A 19,617-nucleotide genomic window follows, 5' to 3' on the forward strand; every position below is an offset into this window, starting at 1 on the left:
TAGCTGTGCAGGAAATGTGAATCTCCTCATACACCCACCATATAGTGCAAAAATGTGCAAAGGTCTGTTTTTTTCCTTCGATCACTACATAGCCTAATGCCACACAAGCAGCGCTGTTACAAACATATTCTGTAGGTCAATGCTAAGGATAACAAAGTTTCCTTCCTTGGACCAGAAGGAGATACTGATAAACCACTGGAAGAGATCCCAAAACAACACCCAAAGACCCACTCAGTGTGGAGTGGACTAACTGGGGGGTGGAAATGGGCCCAGAGTTTGCTCAGCAGAATTTCCCAGACCACCTCTTCCTCTCAACACATTGACTCGCTGCCACCACCACCACTAGGAACACCTCACTGGATAGGCCAGCTATGCTATAAACTTTATAAAACACATTATTATATTTTCTTATAAAGCACATATTTTAACTGAACTCTCTGACATCCTCAGCCTTTCCATTCACAAAAATAGAAGGAAGAAAAGTTCCCATTTCCTGCTGTCTCATGTCCCCAGCCTATACAATATTTTTTTTCTGCAGACCCTTCAAAAGTCTGACCAAATCCTCGTTTCACTTGCATTATAAAGTACTGAGGATGCCATCTCTCCCCAATCCCAGGTCCTAAAGTCTAAGACAGTAGCGCAAACTAATGCTGCCAGATTCAGGAAAAAAATTTTTGATTCGATTCAGCCTATTGAATTGGTTTTTCAATTCGATTTTCCTGCCCAGTTGGGTGATTTGTTTTCAAAACTCCTGGTGGGTTTTATAGCTTTTTCACCCCCTTTGGCTTCTCCTAACCACACTGGCGCTGTGGTGTAAATAAAATAAAGAAACAAAAAGGACTTTTCCTCTCTCTGTTAAATCCTAGCTCACGTTTGCAGTCCAACACCAGCTCTGGCAGGATACACATTTCAAATCTGACATATTATAATCACAAAACAGAAAATAAAATTAATTTTTCTACCTTTTGTTGTCTGGTTATATTTCAAATCTTGTTGGTCCAAGGCTCTGGTTTTCTTCTGATAACTTGCTTGCCAGGGTCTCCTTCTTTCTGCATGCTAACCATCCATCTGCCAACTCTGCCCTCCCTTTCCATTTCCCTTCCCTCCCCAGGAAGTCTGGTATCTTTCCTTTTTTTCATCTCCCTCCACAGATCCACCTTTTCTTAACTACCCTTTCATCCGGCATCTCTCCCTCCTTCCCCACCACCCCAGAGTCCACCATCTCTCCCTTTCTTTTCCCAATTACCCTCCTATCCAGTATCTCTATCCCTCCTCCACACCATCCCTTGTGTCCAATTTCTCTCCCTTTCTGTTCCTTCTCTCCCTAAATCCCATGGTCCATCATCTCTCTCCCTCTCCTCTATTTTCAGACCCATTATTTCTTCCTCCCCCCCCCCACAAAGTTTGGCATATGCACGTCTCTTTGAACACCCCCTTCCCTCTGTGTACTTCTAAACCAGGGTCCCCCCAAAGGCCTGACCCCCCTTAAAGGTCTGCCTGTCCCCCCTTGAAGGCCTGCACCTCCCTTGTAGGCCTGTCCCCCCTTGAAGGCCTGTCCCCCCACTTGTAGGCCTGTCCCCCCCCTTGAAGGCCTGCCTGTCCCCCCCTTGAAGGTCTGCACCCCCCCTGAAGGCCTGTCACCACCCCCTTGTAGGCCTGTCTCCCCCTTGTAGGCCTGCACCCCCCGAAAGCCTGTCCCCCCCTTGAAGACCTGCACCCCCTTGAAGGTCTGCACCCCCCTCCCAAAGGCCTGCACCCCCCCGAAGGCCTGCACCCCCTTTGAAGGCCTGTCCCACCCCCTTGTAGGCCTGTCCCCCCCTGAAGGCCTGCCTGCCTGTCCCCCCTTGAAGGCCTGCACCCCCTTGAAGGTCTGCAACCCCCCCCGAAGGCCTGCACCCCCACGAAGGCCTGTCCCCCCCTTGAAAGCCTGCACCCCCTTGAAGGTCTGTACCCCCCCGAAGGCCTGCACCCCCCTTGAAGGCCTGTCCCACCCCCTTGTAGGCCTGTCCCCCCCCCTTGAAGGCCTGCCTACCTGTCCCCCCTTGAAAGTCTGTCCCCCCCTTGAAGGCCTGTCCCCCCCTTGAAGGCCTGCACCCCCCCCCGAAGGCCTGCACCCCCCCGAAGGCCTGTCCCCCCCTTGAAGGCCTGTCCCACCCCCTTGTAGGCCTGCCCCATCCCCTTGTAGACCTGTCCCCCCCCCTTGAAGGCCTGCCTGCTTCCCCTTGAAGGCCTGCCTGCCCCCCCTTGAAGGCCTGTCCCTCCCCCTTGAAGGTCTGCACACCCCCCCGAAGGCCTGTCCCCCCCCTTGAAGGCCTGCCTCCCCCCTTGAAGGCCTGCCTGTCCCTCCCCTTGAAGGCCTGTCCCCCCTTGAAGGCCTGCTTGCCTGCCTGTCACCCCCCTTCCCCTTGAAAGCCTGCCTGCCTGCCCGCCCGCCCCACCCCGAAGGACCGCTCGCCCCCCTGGCCTCCCCGCACCACCTATGAAGCAGCACTACCTATGCTTCCGGCCTTGCCGTTCAGTCCCCCCACCACCACCCCCGAAGGACCGCTCGTCCCACTGACCTTCCTGCACTACCTATGAAGCAGCCACAGCAGGATCGCAACGTCAGCGATCCCTGCGCTGCTTAGGCGCTGCTTCCTGCGCCGCGGTCCCGCCCCTCCTCTGACATCAGAGGAGGGGCGGGACCGCGGCGCAGGAAGCAGCACCCAAGCAGTTCAGGGATCGCTGACATCGCGATCCTGCTGCGGGCTGCTTCACAGGTGGTGCAGGAAGGTCAGTGGGGCGAGCGGTCCTTCGGGGGTGGGGGGGGACTGAACGGCAAGGCAAGGAGCACCCACTCAGGGCTGGCACCTGGGGCGGACCGCCCCTCCCGCCCCCCTCTTGGTACGCCACTGCTCTGCCATCACCCCTTTTCAAGCAATGTCCCTGTGTGTAGCAGTCCTTATATGCCCCTGTCTCAGTGCACTCTCCCCATTAAGTATTCTCCATGTCTGCCCATCTTCATGTCCAGCATTGCTTCAAAGTCTCCATCTAGGAACTCTTCTCTCTGTTTCTGTGCCTCTCACTATGCAGGATCTTCCACCCATGAGCCAGCCTCTCTCCCCTCATCTGCATCTCTCACTCATCCCCCTTCCAAGCCAGAATCTCTATCTCCCCCCCAGCACTCCCAGCCAACATCTCATGTTATCTCCCTGAGCCATTACCTCTGTTCCCAGCCAGCATCTCTCATTGTCTCTCCCCAGCCAGCATTTATAACATAACATAACATCGTACTTATAAACCGCGCAACGCGATTAACAAAAGATTAATAATAAAATGACATAAGAAACATATAAATTAATTCACCAGGTACTTTGAAAAAAGGTAAGTTTTCAATTGAGTTCTAAAATGTTTGTAAGAACAAGTGCTACTCAACAAAGGTTGAAATTCCTTATCGTAGGAAGCAGACTGGGATGCTAATGTATGATCCAAAGATGCAACCCTCAACAGATGCAAAAAGAAACAAAGCATGTGATCCTCTTCTATGTTTATAAGAAGCTATAAGGAATCTGTCAGTTATATAAACCAGAGCAATACCATACATGACTTTATAACAAAGACAACCCAACTTAAACAAAACGCGATCCTCCACCGGAAGCCAGTGCAACTCGCAACAGAAACATGGTCATATTTCTTCAAACCATAAATCAATTTCACTGCCATATTCTGAATTAATCTAAGTTTAGCCATTTCTTTCTTGGTGCATGTTAAATAGACTATATTACAATAGTCAAGAAGACTCAACAACAATGATTGAACTAGAAGTTTGAAAGCAGAAAACTCATAATGTATAATAACCCTTTTGTACCACAGCATCTATTTGCTTTTTCATGGTCAGATGTTGATCAATAACAACTCCCAGTATTTTAATCGTCGGACAATACAAAGTTATTCAGAGTAGTGAAGACACAGTGAGATTGCGAAGATCTGCAACGTGACATAATCAAGCTCGAGAAATGGGCATCAACATGGCAAATGAGGTTCAACGTGGATAAGTGTAAAGTAATGCATGTCAGTAACAAAAATCTCATATACGAATACAGGATGTCTGGGGCGGTACTTGGAGAAACCTCCCAGGAAAGAGACTTGGGAGTTCTGATCGACAAGTCAATTAAGCCGTCCATGCAGTGTGTGGTGGCGGCGGCGAAAAGGGCGAACAGAATGCTAAGAATGATTAAGAAAGGGATCATGAACAGATCGGAGAAAGTTATCATGCCGCTGTACTGGGCCATGGTGCACCCTCACCTGGAGTACTGCGTCCAGCACTGTCGTCATACATGAAGAAGGACACGGTACTGCTCGAAAGGGTCCAGGGAAGAGCAACTAAAATGGTTAAGGGGCTGGAGGAGTTGCCGTACAGTGAGAGATTGGAGAAACTGGGCCTCTTCTCACTTGAAAAGAGGAGACTGAGAGGGGACATGATCGAAACATTCAAAATATTGAAGGGAATAGATTTAGCATATAAAGACAGATTGTTCACCCTCTCCAAGGTAGGGAGAACAAGAGGGCACTCTCTAAAGTTGAAAGGGGATAGATTCCGTACAAACCCAGAGAGTGGTAGAAAACTGGAACGCTCTTCCGGAGTCTGTTACAGGGGAAAACACCCTCTAGGGATTCAGAATAAAGTTGGACAAGTTTCTGCTAAACTGGAACGTACGCAGGTGAGGCTGGACTCATTTAGAGCACTGGTCTTTGACCTGGGAGCCGCCGTGTGAGTGGACAGGTGGGCTCGATGGACTGGGATTGTGGTAGAGGGAAGCCATGCAGAGCCAACGCAGGCTGCTCAAAGTTGTTGGTAGCGATTTGGAGAGGGAGTACACCCTAATACCAAATTCTGTGCAGACCTCAGGCAATTATGTGTCCCTGGGGAATTCTGCAAAAATTCTGCATTGCGCAGTAGCACAGAATTACTCCAGGAGTAGAATTTGATTTGTTTGTATTAAGCTGCTTTTGTGTAGGTGCCTGCATGGGTTTCCAGTAACGTAGCACAGCTTCCTCTTGTTTAACTAGAGTCATAATAGTGGAAATGATGATAAAGAAGGTTTCAAAAAAGCATTTTCTCAAGGATAAATACAATTTGGAACATAAAGAGAGATGATGGTAATGTTGTTTATCTGTCAACCCAGTTTCCTAAACATTTTCAGGGAACAAAATATCTGGTTGCTAGGTCCCTTATGGAAACCAAAAAATGATGGTTAATACTGAAAAAGAGTATTACCTTTTTTGATCAAGAAGAGAGCATTCTAATAAGCAGGAAGCTAGAGCTAGAGGAAGAGAGGTAAAATGTTGGCCCTATGGAAACTCTTCTATGATTTAAGAAAAGGAGGAGAAGCAACAGAACCCCCAGGAAATTCCTTTCATGTAGCATAAGAAGTGCTGGTACAGGAATCATTTACCTTGCTCCTATCTCCATACCTTGACAGAGAGAGAAGAAGTCTAAGGGGTTGATGCATTAAGTTTTGCATTATAGTCATGCATTAATGCCTACTACATGGTTTTCTAATGCCAACATAGAAACATGATGACAGATAAAGGCCAAATGGCCCATCCAGTCTGCCCATCCACAGTAAACATAATATCTTCCTCTCTCTAAGAGATTCCACTTACCTATCCCAGGCTTTCTTGAAATCAGACACAGTCTCTGTCTCCATCACCTCTACCGGGAGACTGTTCCACGCATCTACCACCCTTTCTGTAAAAACTATTTCCTTAGATTATTCCTGAACCTATCACCTCTTAATTTCATCCTATGCCATCTCATTCCAGAGCTTCCTTTCAAATAAGAGACTCAACTCATGCGCATCTATATCATGTAGGTATTTAAACATCTCTATCATACTGTATATGATTTAATCTTCAGTCATCTAGACTTTCATTTCAGTTCTGTTCTACCCTCCATAGTACGGAGGGTAGAACAGAACCCTCTATATTTTTGTTCCCAGTTTCATCTTTCAATATTAGTCTATTCAATGGGAGCCACCCTTTCATTTTGTTTTTCCCTTTCACTTCCTATCTTCTCAAGCTGGGAAACAAATGGCTTTGTGGGACTCTTCATATGCCATTCCTATATGTGCCACTTTCTGTTCCCCTTTCTACTTTTTCTCCTTGAGTCCTTGTAGTGTCTCCTTCACTTATACTCAAAACTCACCTGCCGTTCTGAGGTGGTCTCCTTCTTTAGAGCCTCCCTGCATTTTAGAGCCTCCCTGCATTTGTTGCCGTTTCCACTTTCTGAGGACAGTTGCATGCCTCTTATTCTCATTTATTTTCCTTCTCTTGCTCTGCCTGCTCGAATTGGACAATATATCTACTTTTTGGGCGGAGACCTACATATTTGTGTTTTATTTAGAGGCCAGCTCTCCCTCTATCATAAAGTAGAGCATGTTACATGTGAGAATATGCTGCCTGCTTGTCCTGGAATAAAGCACAGTTACTTACCCTAACAGGTGTTATCCAGGGAGAGCAGGCAGATATTCTCACATCCCACCCACAATCCCTGGTTGGCTTCTTTACTTGGGCATAGAACTGACAACCTTGTGAGCCGGTGTCCAGCGGGAAGGCACTTGCGCATGCGTGTTGTGAGCAGTCTTAAAGCTTTCTAAAGCTTAAAGTGACAGTACATTTTGATACTGTCTGTACCGGGCTCCATGGATGATGCCACCCACATGTAAGAATATCTGCCTTCTATCCCCAGATAATACCTGTTACGTTAAGTAACTATGGGGTCCTTTTACTAAGGTGCGCAAATCAATTTAGCACGCACTAAATGCTAAGGCGCCCATTATATTCTGTGGGGGTCTTAGCATATGCTAAGCTTTAGCACACGCTAAATCGGTTTGCATGCCTTAGTAAAAGGACTCCTATGCTATTTCAATTGCCTCAAACAGACTGTTACATATGGCAGAAGCAGAGCCCATCTTGATGAGTAAAGAAGGTGGAAAAGAAAGCTTGGTGACACTTCCTCTGATCTATGACTTGCACACTTTCATCGAACAAGTTCCACTGCTTAGCCTACACGTCAAAAGCTCAGAATTGGGCTTGGTGAGACCAAGATGTCTGATCAAGTTATTGAGGTCTTTTTGGTTTGGATAGTATGAATTTTTCTCTTCAGCTTCACCACTCATATTGTAAACTGGATCTACAACATCTCCCTCACTCTGAAGAAAGCTGCTCTCTCTCTCTCTCTCTCTGGGGATCTGGGTGTGGGGATCTCAGGACAATGTGGCAAAGGGGCACTGGAATAGCAAAATTCATGGCTTTTCCCTTCTATACCATCCAATTGAACAGAATGAAATTTGTCGTAATAAAAACAATACATTTATTTCACATATAACTAATATATACAAGTTATCACAACATATTTCATTTCATATATGATATATTTTCAAATAACAATGCATTTTTAAAAATTTAATAATAATAATAATAACAACAGCTTATATACCGCAGGACCGTGAAGTTCTATGCAGTTTACAAAGATTAAAAGAAAGGTACAAATAGATTGAACTTAACAGGGTGGAAATTAGAGATTAACAGCTCAAGGGATCAGTTATTGAGGAGAAAGAGTTGTACGGGTCAACTGCCTAGATATTTCAGGAACAGATATGTTTTTAGGCGTTTCCTGAATTCCCCATAAGTAGTAGGCATAAGCAATTGTTCTAGATCTTTATTTAAATATTTTTAAAAATGAAACAGTCTAAGAAATTGTATAGCAGAAAATTCCACCATCCTAGTTTCCAAGTTTATTAATATATTTGATAAATCGCTTATTTGAATTACTAAGCGATGTACATAGTCAAAATATAATATAGTAAAAAGAAACAAAGAATTTAACAATACATTTTCATATAAAACAGACATGAATCAGGAGGGAAGGAGTAAAAATTACAATTTTCAGTTTATGGTAGAAAGTGGAAAAAAACAATAGGGTAGGGGTAGTGAGAAACAATATTGTCTTACCTTCCAGAGTTTTTTGGCAATGCTTGCATATGAAGTGAGGTGCCTAAAGTTTGTCTTGACCCCCAACAAGCATGCCAAAAAATGCCTTGTAGATGCTTCTATGGAGTACTTTTTCCCTATTGTCTTGCTAAATTAGCCACATACATAGCAAAGTGCATCTTCCTGATGTTTGCGCCTTAGTAAAAGGGCTCCCAAGTTTACTCAGCTTGGAATCAATCTGCAATGTTCTGCAAAAAAGGTAAATTTTAAATGATCAATGTCTTGTTCACAAAAGCAAAGTTTGAGGGGAATGGGCCATTTTCTATGCTTTTGTAGCATAGGCAATTAAGAAAGAACTTGTACTTACAAATATTTATATTTCTTATTGGCAATATGCAGTATAAAATATCAACTTCTGTCATTGTTCTTATCAGATTTTGTAGCATGTTTAGAAGATGACGCGAAGTGAAAACCAGAATACAGAAGAAATAATTAAAGAACTGGTAAGTTTCACTTCTAGAAATTATGATATTGGGCCTGATTTACTAAACTCAATATTCAAAAGATTTGTCTGGGAATCTTTAGGACAAACTGAATTTTCCTTCCTCCCCTCTGTCACTGCATAGATGTACTTGGTTTGAGCATCATTTGGGGCATTTCAGGGGCCTGGCTTTACATTTGTCAGATAGAGCTGAATATCAGCCCTATCTGACTTGATCAAGTAAGATAGGCTACACAATTTGTCTAAAGTTAACTAGAAAAACTGATTTGATTAACTTTTGATAAGTTTATTCACAGCTCAACTTAAGTAAATTTCCAGTGCAATAGATGAGTCATTCTAGACATGTGGGTTATTTCCCCATGGCCGCGAGCCATCTGCAGAAGGAATCCACTCTGGATTTTTTTATCTGACCCTCCACTACTTGACTGGGAACTCTACTGCCACTTGTAGTTTTTCCGTTTTGCATGCAAGCCTGAAGGAGTGTTTCTTTTCTGCTCTCCTTTCTTATTTTCTTCGGTGTTTTTCAATCTTTTTCGGGGATTTCTTTGTGCTCAGAGTATTTTCTTGTGCTCTGCCTGCTTAGAGAAGAAGCAGACTGACCGGCCGATCTCTTGTAGTAACTGTTGGCCAGCCTGCATTTGTTTCTTTGGAGCTTGGGGCTGTCCTCACTTTTTCCTCACCTACTGTTTATCAGAGGTTTGAGCGCAGGCTGTTAGGCACCTTTAGGAGGCTCAGCGGTGTCTCACAGGGTGCCAGCTGTGTTTTTTGCCTCCATCCTTCCCTTAACGCATCCGTTGGTCCGCAAGAGTGGAAGTATGGTCATACACCATATCTGACTGGCAGCCCGAAGATCAGTGTCAAAGAGGTATTCCCAGCATAAGACAGTGATTCTCTGATTCCAGCTACTCTAAGTGAGTAAGGCTGGCACAGCCTGGGAGGTGAATCAGGGGAGGTCTAAATTTCAAGGTTTTAGAGGTTTTTACATGTCCCCCTGTGTTCCCCCACCTAAAAAATCCTACAATTACAGTTTTGAACTTTGCTAACTTAAAATATTGAGATTTTAGCATGAATTTCTTTCTTTTTTTTGTGTGTGAATTTCTTAGCAGTGGCCATCTTGGATTTGAGGGTTCTTTATGTTCAAAAGAATTCCTGCACTTCCAGAACTGCAATTTTTGCCACAAAACATACTGTGATGGAGTCCTTGGGCTCTTCTGCTTTAAATCGTTGCCAGGATTGCGCAAATTTAGCACTTCCAGAGTGACCTTGCGCCATGTGCCACGTGGCGCGGCTGGGAGAAGCAACAGCATCATGCTTAACTTCTCCTCTGCCTAAGCAGGTGACAAATAAGGCGGCTAGCCTGTTGGGACAGCCATTTATTTTTTTAGGGCTCGGTAAGGCTGAATGTTCCACACGAAAGAACATGGATGCCCCACAGCCCAAGAAACGCAAGGCCAAGTCATCTAAGGGTGACTCTACTCCTCAGGGACAGGAGGCTTTCTCAGTGAGTTTAATAAATATTTATGGAATGTCTTTCAAGATAGCCATGCTTCTCCTGCACAATCCTGCTCCACCTCGGACTTGTCTCTCAGCGTTTTTGCCTCTTTAGGCATGTCCTCTTCTCAGTCTGTTCTGAGTTAGCTGACCCTGATTTGGACAATACTGATGATGGTGATCAGTTTGCGGACCCCTTGTTTTCAGGGGACGCTCTTCCCATGGTGGGGGACTTGGGACAGTATGCCAGATCTTTGTATCCTTCTGTGTCTTTCGAACCTAGGGACGATCTCATGGTTCTGCGTTTATTTAAGTGTATTGCTTTGCCTGATCTCATCTCGGGCACTCTACATGAGTTAAATTTAGTCACTTAATCGCCTTCTACCTCCTCTTCTCCCCTTTGTGGAATACGAGTTCAATCTTCGCTTTTCCCTGGCATCTAGATATGAGCATTTTGATCTCAGAGCAATGGGACTATCCAGAATGCGCTCTCAAGGTGACGAGAGCTATGTCTCATCTCGACCCTATGCAGCAGGAGTGCCAGCAGCTTTTTAAGTCAGCCTAAAGTGGACTCTTTGGTTGTGCAGGTGACTTAAGTGCACCTCCCTTCCCAGTGCGGGTGGTGTGGTGCTCAAAGACATGTAGGACCGCCATGTGAATGTGGTTCTCAGGAAATTCTTTGAGGCAGTGGCTTTGGGAGTCAAAGCTTCCTCAGCAGCATCCTTTTTCATGCGCACTTGCTTGTCCCGGCTGCATACTCTGGAAGGTAAGGTTGTGGAGCCTCCTCCTCAGCGTCTTTTAGCTGGAGTAGATTATGTTTCTGATGCTCTGTATGACATAGAAACATGTGGGCAGATAAACTAAACTAAGCTAAACTAAAACTTCAGTTTATATACCGCATCCTCTCCACGTAAGTGGAGCTTGGCACGGTTTACAAGAACATTTAATTCTATTTTCCCCCCTTACTCTTCCATTCTATATATAAGCTCATGTAAACCTTTTCCTTTCTCTTCTTATATATTATAAGAAGAGAAAGGAAAAGGTTTACATGAGCTTATATATAGAATGGAAGAGTAAGGGGGGAAAATAGAATTACATGTTAGAGAAGAGCCAAGTTTTCAGTTGCTTGCAGAATAGTTGGAGAGAGCCCAGGTTCCGCAACGGGATAGTAAGGTCATTCCAGAGACCTGTGATTTTGAAGACAAGAGATTTTCCCAGTTTACCTGCATAGAGAATACCGCGTAGAGAAGGAAAGGATAGTTTATATCTTTGGGCGGGTCTGGTGGAGTCAGGACTCGAGGAGTTAAAGGATAGTGGGATTAGGGGAGGAAGGATGCCATGAATGATCTTAAAAGCCAGGCAGGAGCATTTGAAATGGATTCTGGAAATCACTGGGAGCCAGTGAAGATTGGACAGGAGTGGGGAGACATGGTCAGATTTGCGTTTTGCAAAGATTAACTTGGCTGCAGTATTCTGGATAAGCTGGAGTCTTTGAAGACTTTTTTTGTTAGACATAAGTAAATGGCATTGTAGTAGTCAAGTTTGGAGAGGATGATGGATTGGACGAGGACGAAATGGCCCATTTAGTCTGCCCATCCTCAGTAACCATTATCTCTTTCCCTCTCTGACAGATCCCACGTGCCTATCCCAAGCCTTCTAGAATTCAGACACAGTCTCTGTCTCCACCATCTATAACAGGAGACTGTTCCACACATCTACCACCCTTTCTGTAAAAAAGTATTTCCTTAGATTACTTCCTTAGATTACCTTTTAACTTCATTCTATGCCCTCTTATTCCAGAGCTTCCTTTCAATTGAAAGAGACTTGACTCATGCACAGGTATTTAAACGTCTCTATCATATCTCACCTCTCCTTCCTTTCTTCTAAAGTATACATATTGAGATCTTTAAGTCTGTCCCTATACGCCTTATGACGAAGATCACACACCATCCTTCCTCTGGACCGACTCCATCCTTTTTATATCTTTATGAAGATGCGGTCTCCAGAATTGTACACGATATTCTAAATGAGGTCTCACCAGAGTCTTATACAGGGGCATCAATACCTCCTTTTTCCTACTGGCCATACCTCTTTCTATGCACCCTAGCATTCTAGCTCAATGCCTAGCACAGATGCTCAAGGCCCAGCCCAGGCAAGAGGCAGGATCTTCGGGTACCGACACCAGCATGTCCTGTGGGTTGGTGGTACATGCCAGGGCCAGATCGGGATAAGGGCTTCTCTTTGGGTGGGCGGGGGATGGTGGTTTACGCCGGGGGGGAGTGATGCCGGTTTGCGGGCAGGGGGGGAGGTGATGCCAGTTCTCTGGGGGGGGGGGGCTCACAAATCGAGTCAATGCTCGATTTGCGAGGCATGATTTGCTCAAGTGTTTTGCTCGTCTTGCAAAACACTCGCAAACCGAAGTTTGACTGTATGTCCAAGACTAAGCTGCTCCTCTTTCCTCCTAAACCCTCTGTTTCTCCTCCTCCTTTCTCCATCTCTGTAAATAATACTGTCATTGTTCAAGTCTCCTCTGCTCGCAACCTTGGAGTCATCCTCGATTCTGACCTCTCATTTTACATTACATTACATTAGTGATTTCTATTCCTCCTTTAATTGTTATGATCTTAATACATAAGGTTATAAAAGAGCATTTTCTAATTATCTAAGGAGAGGATTGGTAAAGCCGGTAGAGATTGGGACTTTATTGGTAAAGTTATATTGGTTTTATGTATTTTTTGAAGAGTAAGGTTTTTGTTTCTTTTTTGAAAGTTTTGTAGTCTGTGGTTGAAGTCAGCAGATTGGTGACTTCATTTTCTATGTATATCTAACAAGCCGCTAAGACCTGTCGCTTCTATCTCTTCAGTATCACCAAACTTCGCCCCTTCCTCTCTGAGCACACTACCCAGACCCTTGTCCAAGCTCTCGTAACCTCACGCTTGGATTACTGCAATCTACTTCTAACTGGTATCCCTCAGTTTTGCCTCTCCCCCTTGCAATCTGTGCAAAACTCTGCTGCACGACTCATCTTCTACCAACCTCGCTGCGCTCATGTCACCCCTCTCCTTCACTGGCTCCCTATCTGTCATCGCATACAGTTCAAGATCTTATTGCTGACCTACAAGTGTGTTCAATCTGCTGCCCCCTCAATATATCTCCTTGCTTCTCTTTCCTTATATACCTCCCAGAGAACTCTGTTCCTCAGATAAGTCACTCTTAACGTTACCCTTCTCCTCCACTGCCAATTCCAGACTTCATTCCTTTCATCTAGCTGCCTCCTATGCCTGGAATAAATTACCCGAGTTTGTCAGTCAAGCCCCTTCCCTTCCTTTGTTTAAAAGCAGACTGAAAATCCACCTTTTTTATATAGCTTTCAATCCTTAACCCTACTCCTCTGCCCTCCAACCCAGCCAGCTGATTAACTGTTTGCCTTAACTGTATCCATGACATCTTGTTTGTCTGTCTTGCCTGTTCAGATTATAAGCTCTTTTGAGCAGAGACTGTTTTCTTACTCTTTGTGACTCTGTACAGCTCTGCGTGCATCTAGAAATAATTAATAGTAGTAGTAGTAGTTTCTTCGGGTTTTTGCAGCCCAAATGCATGACCTTGCATTTCTTAGCATTAAATTTTAGCTGCTAAATTTCAGACCATTCTTCAAGCTTCGCTAGATCTTTCTTCATGTTATTTACTCCATCTCGGGTGTCTATTGCAGATTTTGGTATTATCCGCAAAGAGGCAAATGTTACCTGACAGCCTTTCAGCAAGAACAGAACTTTGAGGTAGAGAATGACACGGTGGCGGTTTACCCGCGGCCACCGCATTTTAGCCGCGGGTCACCGCCGAAAACGGGGAAGAAAACTAGCAGTCGCTGTGGCGACAGGGACAAGGCCATTCACCGCCCGCGGGGCGGTGAATGGGTCTTGTCCCCGCAGTGAGGCATGAAGGATCGCGCGGTCCCCGCAGCTCACACCCGCCTGCCCAATCGATTCTAGTGTTTAGCCAGCTCTCTCCCTTCTCCTCACCTTAGTTTGTAGATTTTCTTTTTCGGCGACCCGCACGCTATCAAAGAGCCGCTGCTGCTCAGTTTCGATCTTCTGCTCTGACGCAACCGGAAACAGGAAGTTGCAGCAGAGCAGAAGATTGAACACTGAGCAGCCGCGCATGTGCGGCTCTTTGGGAAAGCGTGCAGGTCGCTGAAAAAGAAAGCCTGCAAATTAAGGTGAGGAGAAGGGAGAGAGCTGGCTAAACACTAGGATCGATTGGGCAGGCGGGTGGGGGCTGCGAGGACCGTGCGATCACCCGTGTTCCCGGCTCAGACTGTAAGGAGGGAGTGAAAGGGAAAAGGATTCTGGGCCAAGGTGATGAAAACGGAAAGAAAAACCCACAGCAGGAAAGAAAGGGAAGGACAGGCAGGTGAGCCAGATGCTAGAAGCAGGGGGGGGGGGAAGAAAGAGGGAAAAAAGCTAGATGGGGTTGAAAAGAAGAGACACACTGGTATGGAAGAGGAAGATAGGGGAAATCTGGACACAGGAAGGTAACAGAAAGAGGGGAAATTATGTGCATGGGGCATAGGGACAGAGACAAAAAGGGGACATGCCATGGGGATGGTATATGGACACAGGGGGGGGCAATGGCAGATACATAGGGGAGATATTAGAAAAGTATATAAAATCGTACCCGTTTGAGGCTTTTATGTATGCAGCGGTGACGGGGCGGTGAATGGGGTTGCAGTGGCGGTGACGGGGCAGTGAATGGGGTGGCAGTGGCGGTGACGGGGCGGTGAAGGGAATGGCGGTGACGGGGCGGTGCAGAGGATGGTGAGACGGGGACGGGGCGGTGACGGGGACCAATTTTTTCACCGTGTCATTCTCTACTTTGAGGCACACCACTAGTAATATCCCTTTCCTCCGAGAGATTTCTATTGACCACTACCCTCTGTCGTCTTCCACTTAACTAGTTCCTGACCCAGCCTGTCACTTTGGGACCCATCCCAAGAACACTCCGTTTATTTATTAGATGTCTGTGTGGTACATTGTCAAAGGCTTTGCTAAAATCAAAATACAACACATGGGAATCCTTTACATTTGTCTTGGTGGGGGAGAGTGCAAACTGTTAAAATGATGATCTTGCCTGTGGTTTGTTACCAAATGGGTATGGTACCAATTTTTTTTCAGGGATCCATTTATAAAAGAATAAATAGTATTCTTACAAAATTTATTTGGCTGGGGAAAATTGCTAGAATTGCTTTAGTGTCTTTGCAAAAGCCAATTGTGAAGGGAGGGGTGAATTGTCCCAATTTTTATAGGTATCATCAATCCTATATTATGCGCCAAGGTATGTATTGGGTCCTCCCAGAGCTCATTGAAAATATTCCAGATTGGATATGGTTAGAATGGCGACTCATGTTTCCTCTGTGACTAAACCATGTTCTTAATATCAAGATGCCTAGAATATATAAAGAAAACAAAATATTAGTAGATACATGGAATCCCTTAAGATTTGTGAATAATTTAACTCCTATTCCAATACATAAATCAACAAATCAAACTTTATGGCTTAACTTCAAGATTCAAATTGGCGGATATAAGATCATCTGGAAGCATTTGGTGATAGCAGATATACATGTTCTAGAACAGTGGTTCCCAACCCTGTCCTGGAGGACCACCAGGCCAATCGGGTTTTCAGGATAGCCCTAATGAATATGCATGGAGTAGATTTGCATGCCTGGTACTTCCATTATATGCAAATCTCTCTCATGCAAATTCATTAGGGCTAGCCTGAAAACCCGATTGGCCTCCTGGTCCTCCAGGACATGATTGGGAACCACTGTTCTAGAAGATGTTATATCTAGTGGTAAGCTGCTTGAGTTTTCACAGTTGCAACATAAATTTGGTCTTGCTAAATCACAAAGTTTTAGATGATTGCAACTGAAGCAAGCCATTCAGGCGGGGTTCCCTGAATGGAAAAAAATCTTAATAATCAATATAGTTTGGAGTTCTTATGCTTTCAGATGGACTTCCTGGGACATCAGGCCGCACAGTGGTATAAATTGATATCTGGATTTATGAATAAAAAACCAAAGACTGGTCTTCAGGACATTTGGAGCATTGAGATCAAGCATCAAATTACTGCGTCTCAATGGCCACAAATTTGGACTTGGAGGATGAGATGTACAGTGTCTGCATCTATGAGACAAACTTGGATTTTTCTGTTATATAGACAATTTTGGACCCCTGTTCGATTACAAAAATTAGATAGCTCTAAGTCTAATAGATGTTGGCACTGTAATCTCGAAGCTGGGACTTTATTTATTTACTAGCTTTATAGCCCGTTACATTAATGGGTGCTAGAATATATGTGTGTGTCTGTCTTTATTTCTTTCTCTCTCTATCTCCTTAGCCGCTTTTTCCTGACCATTCTCCCTTCTTTTTACCTCCCCTGTGTTTACCACCACCCCTTATCCCCTTATCCAGCAGCAGCCCTTCTCTCTTTGTTTTACCTCCCCCCTGTCCATCAGCACCTCTTCCTGCTCCCCCTGTCCAGCAGTAAGCCTCCCTTCATTTCCCCCCCCTGTGTCCATCATCACCTCTTCCTGTTCCCCTGTCCAGCAATAAGCCTCCCTTCCTTTTTTCCCCCCTGTCCATCATCACCTCTTCCTGCTCGCATTTCCCTCCCCCTCCAGGTCCCTGTGCAGCAGTAGCAGCATTGCCTGCTCCTTTTGGCCCCTCCGCCTTCCATTCCCGCGGTCTAGCCTGCTCCAAGGGCCCTCCCCCCTTCCCTTATTGTGTTCCCCGCAGGCAGGCCCAGCTTCTCCCTGCACATTACCTTTTTTAATTCTGTTGCTCTTCCTCACATGGCTGCCTGCCTGGTCCCATTGAGTGGCGAGCGGCTGAAATCTTTTTTGTTGGCGCTTCCCTGCCCTGTGTTTGTTTTGGTGTTTGTCTCTTGGGCTGATGTATGTGGATTTTTTTTTTTCTGTGTCTCTCTCTCCTTTTATTTTTTTTTCTTTCAATCTTTCTCTATTGCTCCTTGTCTTTAAGGGTTTTTTTTTCCTGTGTGTGTCTCTCTCTGTTTGTATATGGAGGTGTCATATGTCACCTATTTTTTTTTTTTTTGTAATAACTGAAGTTTCACAGAGTAAGTTTTTTTTTATTTTTAATGTATATTACCAGCATTTCTTCCCTCTCCATTTCCCTCCCCCCACACTACTTTCCTGTGCTGCAGTAGCATTCCCCCTACCCCCCCCCCCTTTCCCTTCCTGCGGTCTGGTTGGCTCCCTTAGTCCCTTTCCGGCCCCACCCTTCCCTTCCTGCGGTCCCGACAAACCTGCTACACCAGCAGCGTCTGCAGCATTGTACACATGCTGCTTCGGGGCCTTCTACTGCCCTGATTCGCTCTGCTTCTGTGCCAGAGTAAATCAGGGCAGTAGAAGGCCCCAAAGCAGCGTGTGTACAGTGCTGCTGGAGTCGGGACCGCGGGAAGGGTTCGAGAGAGTAGCTGAACAGATCACCGGCAGTCAATGAAGGGCTGCTGTCCTCGGGGGCAGAGCACGCTAAACAGGCTGGTTCGCGGCTTTCTTCAGCCGTTGAGTCTCTATGTCGCGTCATTGATGACATCATTAGTGACGTGGCAGAGGGACTCAACTGCAGGAGAAAGTCGCGAAGCAGCCTGTTTAACGTGCAGCGACTGGCAACGCTGGAAGGAGGTTTGTACTGGTATGTGCAGAAGCGATATGTCTTTCCCCCTCCAGTATCTGTGCAGCACTTTGCGGCGCATCCTCCCATCCTGAGTCGGCCACAGCGCTCGAGTCTGTTTCTTGCTTTGTCTAGCCGCCGCATACGCACTCTGGCCACGGACCTACAGATCACGGATCAGGGATTACAGATCACGCAGGTCTGAGTGCGCATGTGCGGCTAGCGTTTTATTATATAGGATTTTTTAAAATCTTTATTCATTTTACATCTTACAACAAGTGTAACAATAGATGAGTCATTCTAGACATGTGGCCGGGTTAGGCCCAAGTGCCTAAGGCCCCGCCCACAGGAGGGGCCTAAGGCTCCCGGGCCTATTCTGATTGGCCCAGGCACCTCAGGGCCCAACTGTGGGTGGGGTTTCTGCCGCCTGGGCCAATCCGGCCCCATTCTGGACCCGCTGGCCTGCCAGACGGGCGGGCTTGGCACCGTTAAAGGAAGGGGTGGGGGTGGGGGGTCATGGGGTCGGCCTGGGGAGTTGCGGGTCAGCGAGGGGGTCCGATTGGGGGTTCTGGGGGGCGGTTGTTGGGGGAGAGGGGTTGTGTCGAGGGCAGGAGGGCCTGGGATCCCTCCTGCCCATATTGTAGTGGTGGATGGGGGATAGGGGGTCGCCGGGGCCAGGAGAGCTTGGGCTCCCTCATGGCCCAATCCAGTCGGGGGGGGGGGGTCGCCGGGGCCAGGAGAGCTTGGGCTCTCTCCTGGCCCGTTGTGTCGGAGGGAGGGTCGCCGGGGCCAGGAGGGCTTGGGCTCCCTCTTGGCCATATCGAGTCAGGGGGGGTGGCACGATCACCGGGGCAAGAGGGCTTGGGTTCCCTCTTGCCCCGATATCGTCGGGGGTGCCGCGGCTGCCTGATGTCATTGGGGGGGTCGCGGTTCGATGGGGCAAGAGGGCTTGAGCTCCCTCTTGCCCCGATGTCATTGGGGGGGGGGGGGGTCGCGGTTCGACAGGGCAGGAGGGCTTGGGCAGCCTCCTGCCTGGATCGTTGTGGGGGGTGGGGATTCTGTAACCAGAATTGTGTTGTTTTTAACAGACACCGGTTACAGAATCCAGCTTTTAGACGAAGGACTGGCTCCTCCTTCGCCTAAAAGCCCTTATGTTGGACATTTGGGGCTTAGGCGTTTTTTTGGTTCATTATGGGCAAAAAGTGTAGACGTCGTGGGATGTACTTGTAGACATAGTGGTGATCTGGGTGTTTAGTAGAGGCAGGCCATAATCAAAACAAGGACGTTTATTTTGGTTATGGATACTTTCCCTGCTTCTGCTTTGAACGTTTAAGGACTTAGGTCAAAAGGGGACTTAGACGATTTTTTTGATTATGCCCCTCCACGTGTTCACAAAGCTCGTATACAATATTCTTTATTATTGATCTAAATATTTAATAAAATTATAAAATCCCTCTTCCCATCCCTTCCTTCTTATTACATTTACAATGGAAAAATGGTATTTACTCATTACAATATCTTGTCAATGGACCCCAGATTTTATTAAAATTATTATAGTTCCCTCTTTGTATAGCAATTGCTCTTTCCATTTGATAGATGTGACTTAATGAATTCCACCAGAAGCAATAATTGAGTCTATCAAACTGGAGTCCAAAAAGCTCTATGTAAGAGAAAAAACCAAGTTTGTCTCATAGATGTGGAGACTGTAGATTAGAGAATGACACGGGGAAAAAATCTGTCCCCGTCACCGGCCCACCATCCTCTGCACCGCCCCGTCACCGCCGATCCCTTCACCGCCCCGTCACCGTCACCGCCATCCCTTTCACCGCCCCGTCACCGCCACTGCCATCCCATTCACCACCCCGTCACCGTCCACGCTGCATCCATATAAGCCTTAGTACTGTAATATTTAGCTTATTCCTTTCTTATAAATCAAAGTTCCTGCTGTTGAACTAGAGA

The 19,617-nt window shown here is 46.3% G+C and overlaps 1 protein-coding gene across 3 annotated transcripts in view; it reads left to right on the plus strand.

Moving 5' to 3' along the window:
• LRRC9 (leucine rich repeat containing 9) overlaps window positions 1-19,617 on the plus strand; it is a 584,298-nt gene that overhangs the window by 8,561 nt on the left and 556,120 nt on the right. For all 3 annotated transcript variants that reach the window (XM_033952892.1, XM_033952893.1, XM_033952894.1), the window contains exon 3: window positions 8,409-8,477. In XM_033952892.1, coding sequence (XP_033808783.1) covers window positions 8,430-8,477 — 48 coding nt within the window. In that variant the 5' untranslated portion in view covers window positions 8,409-8,429. The remainder of the gene's footprint in view (window positions 1-8,408; window positions 8,478-19,617) is intronic.

This window comes from Geotrypetes seraphini, chromosome 7 (assembly GCF_902459505.1).
Source record: "Geotrypetes seraphini chromosome 7, aGeoSer1.1, whole genome shotgun sequence".
Lineage (NCBI taxonomy): Eukaryota > Metazoa > Chordata > Amphibia > Gymnophiona > Dermophiidae > Geotrypetes > Geotrypetes seraphini.